General features: G+C 37.4%; 1 protein-coding gene across 1 annotated transcript; it reads left to right on the top strand.

The window, feature by feature from the left end:
* Positions 1–8,295: 8,295 nt before the first annotated feature.
* Positions 8,296–9,566, top strand: LOC118016305 (olfactory receptor 1440-like). The gene is given in 4 exon segments (XM_035013739.1): positions 8,296–8,395; positions 8,680–9,235; positions 9,237–9,430; positions 9,433–9,566. Coding segments are annotated over 4 exon segments (984 nt in total).
* Positions 9,567–12,011: the final 2,445 nt, after the last annotated feature.

The following is a 12,011-nucleotide window of genomic DNA, read 5'->3' as shown; positions in this document are numbered from 1 at the left end:
GTTCCATCCTCTCCTGCTTTCTGGAAGAGATTGTATAAAATTGGTGTTAATTCTTTTTTAAGCAGCTGATAGAATTCTCTAATGAAATCATCTAGGGCTTAGAGAATTTATTTTGGGGCATTTTAGAATTACAAATTCTATATTTGTTTCCAGATTCAATTTTCTTAATTATTATATGGTTGGTCAGATTATCTATTTCACGTTGGGTGAGTTGTGGTAGTGTGTATATTTTGAGGCGGTTCATTTCGTTCGTCAAATTTATGTGTGTTGACTTTTTCATAGTATTCTTTAATGTCTTTTCAGTGTCTGCAGCTCTTATTATTTATTTCCTTCTGCTTGCTTGAGTTGTATTTTGTTCTTTTTTTTCTGTGTATCTTGATTGGGAGCTGAATTTGTTGATTTGAGATTTCTCCTCTTTTCTAATGTAAGCATTTCATGCTCTCTACATGGTTCCCACTGACACCGTGGTGGTGTCACTTTTGTTACTGGCCAGTAGGTATGGAGGTCCTGGTTCCCTACTTTGCCTTCTCTGACATCACCTCAGCAAGGATGTTGGGTGCTGTGTTATAACTGAATGTGTGCAGGTCTGTACTCCCCATTTGGTCTTTGCTGGCTTGGGTGTGGGTGGGGCCACACAGTGCTCCCGATGGCTAGAGTTGAGTGTTTACTATGTAAATGTTTTCTGATTGCTGGGCTGCCCCTTTTCTGGCCTGTTGCCTAGAGAGCTATGGTAGGGCTATTTTGTCTGTCAGGTTGCTGTCTTCTCCCAGTCCAGGCCTGGAATAGATGAGGCAAAAAGAAAACCAGGGAGCTCATTATTGTGTCATTCCTGGTATCTCAAGGTCCCTTGCCAGTCTCCTTTCTTCTCTCCATCTTACAGAGTCATTTCATTTGTATGTATGTACTGTCCAGGGTTCAGTTACACACAGTGGGAGGAATAGGGATAAGTATGTTTAGTCCATCTTCTCAGAAGCCAGTCCTTCCTTTAATTTTAACTGACTGGTTTTCATTTTGTCTTTATAGAGGTGTTTGAAGGGATGTTCAATCTGATGAAAAATAAGAGACATAAAGTGAGTTAGCTTTCTCATTCACTAGGTAAAACCTCATGTTTTATGCATAAGAGTCTAATCAGTGATAAAAGAATAAAATTATTCTGTCCTTTCAACAATCTTAAAACAACAACAACCATCACCAACTTCTCTTGATCCAACTTGCTCTGCCTGCCACGGCCTCATTTCTCTGCTCCCTTTCCAGTAAAACTTCTTGGAAAACCATCTCTACTATTACCAGCTCTCTCCTTGAACCACTCTTTTCAGGCCATCAGCCCATGATTTCACAGAGACTACACCTGTAAGGTTCCCAGTGATGCCCACATTGCGAAGTCCAGTAATCAATCCTTGTTTCATTTGGCCCAGCTGACCATTCCCTCCTCTTGGACACACTGTCCTCACTTGGCTTCCAGTCCTTACCGCCTATACACTGCTGACTCTTCCTGTAGTCCTTGACCTCTTCAGAGCAGCCTAAATCTAGGCTCAATCCTTGGCCCTTTACGTTCTCTTTCCACATTCATTCCCTCAATGATTTCATTCAGCTTTTAGCATCACCCAGATGCTAACAACTCTCAGTGTAAATGTTTAGCAGAAACCCCTCTCCTAAGCTCCATATTTCTGTATCAAACCACCTAGTCAGTATTTGTATTTAGATGTCTATAGACCTTTCTTATACATGTCTAAAAGTGAACTGTTGATTCTTCTCTACCACCATCTACATCTGCTCCTCCTCCCCTTTTCCCCACTTTAATTAATGACAACTCTATTCTTCCAGATGCGCAGGCCAAAAACCGTGAGATCATTCCCAAATCCCTTTGTTTTTTTCATGATCTGAATCTAATCTAATCTATAAGAAATTATTTGGGGTCAATTATTAAAATATATCCAGGACCTGATCACTTCTCACCACTTCTGCTACTACCCTGGGAAGAGTCACCATCAGTTCTCACTTGGATTTTAGCAGTAGCCTTTAAGTTAATCTCTGTCTCTTATTCACTTTGTCCCAGCCACACGTACGATCTTTGAACACCTCAGCTATTCCCAACCTTGGGGTCTTTTCCTACTGCTGAGTATGCTCTTCCCTGTTATATACACCTCCCTCAGCAACTTCAAGCTTTTACTCCACTGTAAGTTCTCACTGACCCCTATCCTGACCCCTGATTCGAACTGCAACCTGTTCTCCCTCTCCCCAACACTCTGACACCCCTCACCCTGTTCAACTCATTGCCACTGTACTCAATCATCTTCAAACTATAAAACATATTTATTTTTATTGTTTATCTGCTCCCCTAATTAAATGAGTTAATTTATACATGAGATCCTTTAATAGTATTGAATGTAATTTAATTTTTTTTTAAAGATTTTTATTTATTTATTTGAGACAGAGAGAATGAGAGACAGAGAGCATGAGAGGGAGGAGGGTCAGAGGGAGAAGCAGACTCCCTGCCGAGCAGGGAGCCCGATGAGGGACTCAATCCTGGGACTCCAGGATCATGACCTGAGCCGAAGGCAGTCGCTTAACCAACTGAGCCACCCAGGCACCCGAATGTAATTTAATTTTAATGACACCTAGTTTGTGCTGAGTAAATGTTAGCTCTTATCATTAATATCTGATGTTATACTACAGAGTATTTTCAAAGATCTCACATTACTATTTCTTCTCTACTCACTGAAAAAAAGAAACTTAATCAGGGTTAGATTAGTACCTGGAATAGATCAAAGTCTACATGCATTTTCTATACTGATCATGATGACAGTGATTATACTCTAAGTGAATAAGACAAGCAATCATGGAGTGAAAAAACTCAGACATCAGGAAGTTTCCAGAAAGACGAAATATGATTACTATGTAGGATGGAGCTAGTAAATGGACAATTAGTAAAATATTAGTAAAATGTAATGAATTACACTGCATTGCATATATTTGTGTTTAAAATTATTTTAAATAATATTTTCTTAAAGTATTTTATAATATTTCCTAAAAAGACCTTTCTTAAAAAAGGTATTACATCAAAAGGTTTTTTTTTTAAAGATTTTATTTATTTGAGAGAGAGAGTGAGAGAGAGAGAGCACAAGAGGTGGGGAGTGGGAGAGGGAGAAGCAGACTCCCTGCTGAGCAGGGAGCCCGATGTGGGACTTGATCCGGGGACTCCAGGATCATGACCTGAGCCAAAGGCAGTCGCTTAACCAACTGAGCCACCCAGGCGCCCCCAAAAGGTATCGTTTTTATTTTTTATTTATTTATTTATTTTATTATGTTATGTTAATCACCATACATTATATCATTAGTTTTTGATGTGGTGTTCCATGATTCATTGTTTTCATATAACACCCAGTGCTCCATGCAGAACGTGCCCTCTTTAATACCCATCACCGGGCTAACCCATCCCCCACCCCCTCCCCTCTAGAACCCCCAGTTTGTTTCTCAGAGTCCATAGTCTCTCATGGTTTGTCTCCCCCTCCAATTTCCCCCCCTTCATTCTTCCCTTCCTGCTATCTTCTGCTTTTTTTTTTTTTTAACATATAATGTATTATTTGTTTCAGAGGTACAGGTGTGTGATTCAACAGTCTTACACAATTCACAGCACTCACCATAGCACATACCCTCCCCCATGTCCACCACCCAGCCACCCCATCCCTCCCACGCCCCACCACTCCGGCAACCCTCAGTTTGTTTCAAAAGGTATTGTTTTTATGACTTGGCTTGTTGCCAAAAAGAGATATTTATAAATCTTAGGAAAATAGCATGTTTTAAAATATTTAAATATTGGAGAAATACATTAATATTTTTGGTTTGATGAACATCTAGGATTAGGCATAATTTGGATGTTTATGACCTTTTGTGAGTTTTTGGATAATTACTCTTATGAAGTTTATTAGGGTAGGAGCATTATATATTACTTTTTAACTCTTTAGTTTTTTGTTGTTTGTATATTTGATTTTGAAACAAAGCAAATGTATTCAGGTAAAATGGAGATCACAGTGTATTTACCTTTTTGCTAACTGGTTTAGATTGCAAATGGTGGCTTAGATCTATTACACACAAAAGTGAATATAAAAAACCTACTGATGATCAGTGTTATAAGCAGTTGCTAGTACATTATCAACTAACTCTACTGCTTCTTGATATACTAAATCTCCTTACAGACTTCTAAGTGGTAAAATATGTTGGATTCTTCCATTTTAGGAGCCAAGAGAAATCCATTAGTTCGGTTCTATTTATTCTAGAGAAACTGTTTCATTTTCCTCCTGATTGAAGACACACTTTAATTTGTTGCTTGAAGAATGTAATTTCCCTTTCTAGGGAGCAAATACTTTCTCTACACTGTTCCAGAAGAGGTAATTGAATAAGTTACAATTCCACAAATATTTAATGCATACTTACATTGTTTGGTTCAGCCAATGAACTAAGCCTAGGTGTGGTATATTATTACATTAATGGACACCAATGAATCACATCTCCTTATATCCATATCCTTGTATATAACCCTTGTATCAAACCTTACACATTGATTCTTTGCTTGGCCACGTGACTTGCTTTTGCCAATGAAAGATCTTCACATATGATGCAAGCAGAGGACTGAAGAGCACTTGTCACTGGGGCTGGCTCTCTTGGAACCCTGTGATCACACTTAGAAGAATCTAGGATTCTCTCATGTGGAGAGAGAATCTCAGCACCTCCCAGTCATTTAAGCCATCACAGGTGAAGCCCAAAACAAGGGAGTGAGGGCATCTTAGACCATCCAGCCCCATTCAAGCTACCAGAAGAATGCAACCACATCTGGGACCCAAGTGAGGTCAATAGACAAACTAGTCAACCAAGAGAAATATGAGAAATGATAAATCATTGGTGTTTTAAGCCAATAAGTTTGGTTTGTTACATAGCCATTCATAACTGATATATTAGGTGTTAAATATTTATTCTTAGCCAAAAGCACAGGCTAAGGTCTAGTGGAAAAGCACATGGAAATAAAATAAAAAACCATGAAATTCTCACTCTACTAGAAAATATAAGTGCAGTGGGAGTTTAGAAGAAGGAATTCAAATTCAAAAGAGGGAAAGCTTTCCAGAGTAATGCTTTCCTTTATACATTGTGTATTTCCCTGTTCATACTAAATCACCTATTTTCTTTGTCTGCCTTTCTGAAAATGTATGAAGATCTATAATGAATTGTCCCAGGAGCCATTTGAAATACTTATTTAATCTTCCTTCTACTGCTTCCCAAATGATAGTCTTGGTGCCTTACAGGTGTTAGATATTCAGTGAACATCAAATTATTTTCTGAGCCACAGAGAAACGTTCTCTGTAGCTCATAAATAGTGATTTAATTTGAGCTTTATTATTAAAGAGAAATAAATGTAAAAAATTTAGCTCATGGGATATAAAATTTTATTTGGGAAATATAACATTGTATTAAGGGAGAAAGGTAGAAAGCAAGAACAGAAGAATGACTGTTTCTTGGTACCATGTACTCTTCCCTTGGGTTGTAAACATATAAATAATTTATTACTGCTGTTTGTTTGTTCTCCAAAAGTTTACAAATGGTGTTTACATGTAGAGCAACTGCTCACCTGCCTTTATTTTCAAACTTCTAAGTCTGTTTTTACATAAGTTTTATTTTTGCATGGAATTCTTAAAATGTGTCTGCAGTTAATTTCTTTTTTTTTTATTATGTTCAGTTAGCCAGCATATAGTACATCGTTAGTTTTTGATGTCATGTTCAATGATGCATTAGTTGCGTATAACACCCAGTGCTCATCACAACATGTGCCCTCCTTATTACCCATCACCTGATTACCCCATCCCGCTGCTCCCTCCCCTCTGTAACTCTCAGTTTGTTTCCCAGAGTCCAGAGTCTCTCATGGTTTCCCTCTCTGATTTCTTCCCATTTAGTTTTACCTCCCTTCCCCTGTGGTCCTCCATGCAGTTAATTTCCATAGTAAAATATTCCAGAAGAATGGTAAGATTGCCCCTTCAAGGTTCAGTATATTTACTATTCTTGATGTCATCCATTTGACATCATAGGTGATAAGATTGCAAGGTCTGCCTGGCATTTCATATGCCTGAAGGAAAGTAAGGGAGCAGCATTTATCCTGCTATTTTGGGCTCTTTTTTTCTAATCATGGCCAATGATCTTGACTGTTGTATGTTTGGTTTTGAATGAACAATGGGAAGTGAAAACCAACAACAAAAGGAAAAAAAGTAAAAATAACTTTAGGAATCAATATGAGATATACTCTCTGTTTTCCAGTTATATAATCTTTCTCTACTATTGGGTGTTTTAATCATCATCTTTATCTAAATACTTTATTTCATTTTCCCTCATCAGCAAATAAGAATAAGTATATTGTAATATATATTTTACTGTTTCTGTCTCATCATTAAAAACACTTTTTATTTAAAATATGTCAATAATATAAAAGGATATAAACAAGTCAACTTTGCTGAAAGCATTTCCTGTAATTTCAAAAATAACAAGATTTCAGGATGGCCGGGTCACATGTACCTTCAAAACAGACATGACAAAATATAGCACAGAAATACCACAGCAACTAGTGTTTCCAAAGAAACCTTTTCTAAATTTCTTGAAATATAAATTCATTATGAATTTAGCTGATGGAATCTTTCTATTTCTACTGAAGGATGTTCTAAGCATATAAACCTATGATTCAGATTTTACTGTGGAAACATAGTCTGGATCTTGTGGTCTCATCAGGGACACTGATAGATAATATTGAGTCAGAACAGTTTTCCCTTCCAGGTAGTTAAATAATCCTCTTCTTTGGGTATTTAAAATCAGATTAATAATATCAGAATAATGGATCACTTTTCTTTGTGTTTTTCTGCCAAAATTACTACTCCCCTCAAGCATAGTAGAGTCTCTGTGATACAAGGAGAATTGCCACAATGATCTCATTTTACAGATGGGGAAACTGAAGACACAGAGAAGTCATAGCAATGTAGGGACAGAGCTTGGAATCTCATATACGTCACTAGAGCCAGGTGCTTTGGTCCAGATTGGCAGTCATAATATTACAATATTTATAAGAACTTTTAGTGTTATCTCTTCTATGACTTAATTCAACAGCTTTGCAGAAAGAAAACTTCTTTCTCCCTCAAATTAATGTAATAATAAAATGCAATAAGAATTCCATTTTATTTGTATGATGAGTTCAACATAAAGATCTTCTGAAGACAAATGAGAATAAGAACCATTAAGACAATCTCAGTGAAAAAATGAGGGAACTTTTTTCTTATCAGTTATCAAAAGGTTCTATAATTTATTAATAAAAATTATTGTAAGTCATTAGAAAATGTGCAGGACTAGACAGGTGGCACATGGACTGACAGATTAAATAAAAATTGAGCAGAATAGGAAATCTATAAAATTTTTCAAAAAGGTGACTTTAATCCGTGGAGAAATCTTTCAATTAATTGTGCTGAGACAAGTGGCAATCAGTTTGGAATGCCAAAATCAAAGTCATCTCAGACTCTTATTCCTTGCATTATATGCTAAAATATTCAAGAAAATTTAAATGTAAATATAAAAATACAAAGAACAAAAAATATAGGAAAAAGTATTTTGGGGTTGTGCAAAGAAATCTTTTTCAGTAAAACCAAAGCCAGGAATCATATATATCACAGAAAATTGACTACCTAAAAATAAAAGTAATCTGTATAGCAAAATACAACATAAACAATGTTGATGATAATAAAGTTGGAAAAGAATTAGCAACATGTGTGAGGGAGAAAGTTATCATTCTGGGTATGTAAAGAGCTCCTACAAATTAATAATGAACAGCCAATTAGACAAATAGGCAAAAAATGTGTATGAGCAAATCAGTAAAGTAAATGTAAAATTAAAAACAATGAAATAATTTTTTCATCTAAGATCACCAAGAACTAAAGTTGAATAGTTATGGGTAGTGTTGACAATAGAATGGCCAGGAATATTGTCATAAAATCTTGATACTTGTGTAAATTGGTACCAACTTTTAGAAACAATTTGGTAACATTGTGTGTGTGTAGAAATATTTGCAAGAATGTATTCCAAACTATTAAGAGTAGTTGTGAAATGGGCTCCGATGGTTTTTAAAAAATTTTTATGTTAAAAAAGTTGTCTCGACTGTGGATAACTTTTTGTTCAAATAATGAAACCATATTCAAAACAGGTAAGTTTTGTAATATTGAGATAGTCAATCATTAACCCAGGGACCTTTCTGCAGATAGAAGATACTTCAAGACAATGGCTGGAGGAAGGAACAATACAATAGTCATCAGATTCATCCTTTTAGGATTCTCAGATTATCCCAAGCTCAAGATTGTTCTTTTTGCAGTATTCTTGGGTTCTTCTTTCTTTCTTTCTTTTTCTTTCTTTCTTTCTTTCTTTCTTTCTTTCTTTCTTTCTTTCTTTCTTTCTTTCTTTCTTTCTTTCTTTCTTTCTTTTAAAGATTTTATTTATTTATTTGACAGAGAGAGACATAGCGAGAGAGGGAACACAAGCAGGGGGAGTAGGAGAGGGAGAAGCAGGCTTCCCCGCGGAGCAGGGAGCCCGATGTGGGGCTCAATCCCAGGACCCTGGGATCACGACCTGAGCCGAAGGCAGACGCTTAATGACTGAGCCACCCAGGCGCCCTGGGTTCTTATTTCTTGACAGTGTCCTGGAACCTGGGCCTCATCATCCTGATTAGGATGGACTCTTACCTACATACACCCATGCACTTCCTCCTCAGCAATTTATCCTTCTTAGATTTTTGCTATGTTACCTCCACAACCCCCAAAATGCTCTCAGACTTCTTCCAGAAGCCTAAGTCCATCTCATTTTTGGGGTGCACTATGCAGTACTTCTTCTTCTCTAGCCTGGGTCTGACTGAGTGCTGTCTCCTGGCAGCCATGGCTTATGACCGATATGCTGCCATTTGTAATCCTCTGCTCTACACTGCCATCATGTCACCCACCCTCTGTGTCCAGATGATGGTTGGAGCCTATATAACTGGCCTCTTTGGTTCATTGATTCAACTGTGTGCTTTACTTCAGCTCAATTTCTGTGGGCCAAATGTTATCAACCACTTCTTCTGTGATCTGCCTCAATTATTAGTCCTATCCTGCTCTGAAACCTTTTTCCTAAAAGTCATGAAATTTGTGATAGCAGTGATTTTTGGTGTGATCTCTGTCTTTGCCATCATGATATATCATTGCCACCATCCTGAAGATCAGCTCTGGTGAAGGCAAGTCCAAGGCTTTCAACACCTATACTTCTCACCTGATAGCAGTGATCTGTTTTTTTGGATCAGGACTCTTTGTCTCTATGCACCCCAGCACTGATAATTCTCTGGGCCATGACAAGATGGCATCAGTCTTCTATGCAGTGATGATCCCTATGTGAATCCTTTGATTTACAGCTTGAAGAACAAGAAAATCAAAGATGCCCTTAAGAGGTGTAAGAAGAGAGCATTTTCCCAGTTTATATTAAATAAAGGCACAAACATATATAGAGTGTCAAGCCCCCATAACTGAGAACAAGTAGGGGAAAAAATTGTCCATATTAACAGACCTGAAAATCTTCAGATATTGGAATTATCAGTAAGAGGATAAGGAATTAGGATTAGCTGTGGTGAACCAGATTAAATCTCCCCCGGAAAGAAGATATTTGCTCCTCAAAAGGAGAAATACTGAGAACAGGTCTGAGACCTGGCCACTCAGAGTGCTGAAAACAAGGGCCTCAAAAGGAGGAGTCCTTACCATTTGCAACAACATGAATGGACCTTGAAGGCACTATGCTAAGTGAAATAAGTCAGAGGAAAACAAACACTGTATGATCTCACTTATATGTCAAATGTAAAAAAAGTAAAAACAAAAAAACCCCAAACTCAGATACAGAGATCAGATTGCTGGTATCCAGAGGGAGTGGAATGGAGTGTGGGCAAAATGGGTGAAGTTTATCAAAAGGTATGAACTTCCATTTATCAAATAAATCATAGAGATGTAAAGGACAGCATGGTGACTCTAGTTAATGATACAGTATTGTATATTTGAAAGTTGCTAACAGAGTAGATCTTAAAAGTTCTCATCACACAAAAAAAAATTAAGATCGATGTTAACTAGACTTACGGTGATCATTTCCCAATAATAACACCGAATCATTATGTTGTATGTCTGAGATTAATATAATGTATGTCAGTTATAATCTCAAAAACAAAACAAAACAAAGGGAAGAGGCTTGGTATATCCATGTGGTGGAATATTATTCAGCCATAAAAAGGAATGGAGTAGTGATACATGCTACAACAAGGATGAACCTTGAAAACATGCTAAGTGAAAGAGTCCATCACAAAGGACCATGTATGGCATGATTTCATTTTAATGAAATCTTCAAAATAGGGAGATCTCTAGAGATGGGAAGTGGATTAGTGGTTGCCTAGGGACAAGGGGAGGGGAGTGATTGCTAATGGGTATGGAGTTTATTTTGATGAACATTTTCTAAAATTAAATTGTGGTAATGGTCGCAAAACTCTGTGAATATACTAAAAGCCACTGGATTGCACACTTTAAATGGGTAAATTTTATAATATGTGAAGTATATCTCAATAAAGCTTTAAAAAAAAAATGGAGAACTAGGATGGAAAGTGCATAGGACCAAAGGTGACACTCTTGGGAAGGCACTGTTTCTGTGATGGGTATTTCATAGAGATTTGGTAATGAAAAAGGAAATGAACCATGGAAATTAAAGGTCTTAAGAAAATTTTAAAAATCAAGTAAAACACAACCCCATCTCCACTCCTAAGTCACCATATGAAACTGCCCTTGTTATACCAACATAAGAGGACAGACTTTTACTAAGAAACATAGTACACTTACAACTGTACTTGATTCCTGCATAGCCCTGCACGGTCTCAGACTCTTAGACCACAGGCTGTGGTAAAACCATGATTGATTAATACTCCCAGGATCATAGCAATCCCCCTGCCTGTTGTGCTATGGCATGGTACAGATTATCATTCATCAACAAGACACCCTGGATAGCTCCATGCTCTTGGGACAGAATTGAGCCAAGTGAGGAACTGAGAAGGAGGAGGGGGCAGGCCCTTTGATCAGAAGTGGAAATGGAGAGATTCACCATAGGTTTCCTTGAAATAGCCTTTTTTTCTCTTTATGCAATTAAAATATGGCTTGTGCCAATTAGAGTTACATATGGATTGGCAGGAATATGTTACATGGCTATGAAGATGACCACATTCACCAAAGAATATGAAATGGCAAGTAAGCTGGAATAGATTTTGTAATATATGAAGTATATTTCTTACATATGTATCTATTACAATGTGACATTAAAATGTGAAATCCTGTTAAGACTTTCATCAACCAGTAGAGGGAGATCCATCGCAAGAGTATGTAGTGATTGAGAAGTTAACACAGACATGGCCTTAGGCAGATCTGGCTAGTGACAGTGATGATACTGACTTTAGTGTGTGTAACTCTTTGCAGTTTATATCCACAAACATCTGGTCTTCATGACAGCTTGGTTGATAGATGAGGAAGCAGAACTTCAGCTCCACTTGCTGAAGTGACCTAGCAAATGAGCAGCAGATGAAGGACAAGGCATGCATGTTTACCAGCATCACCCAAGGGGACAGAATGTTAACACCTCTCCCATAGTGGTCCAGACAGGATACTCTTTGTCCCCAGTAGTTGCCACTTTAGTTGGGATTACCCCTTCAAATATCTTGTCATGCATGACTGAGAGAGGCTGAACACATCCGTGTCTGTGTCGTGCACAGGAGATAGGAATACTTCTCTTTGATACTTCTCTTCATCCCAAGTACTCACAACTCCCAGTCTCTTTTATGTTTGGATAAAGATAAGAAAATTCTGAGTGTAAGAAAATTCCTCTTTGAACTAAGCAACAAGTTCTTTCCAAGTGACTTCAACCTATTACTTCTCATCTGCAAAAGGGACATTAAC

The sequence above is a fragment of the Mirounga leonina genome, unplaced genomic scaffold, assembly GCF_011800145.1.
Source record: "Mirounga leonina isolate KUSES-001 unplaced genomic scaffold, KU_Mleo_1.0 Mir_166, whole genome shotgun sequence".
NCBI lineage: Eukaryota > Metazoa > Chordata > Mammalia > Carnivora > Phocidae > Mirounga > Mirounga leonina.
The sequence above is the reverse complement of the archived record's forward strand: the minus strand, read 5'-3'. Positions and strand labels throughout refer to the sequence as shown.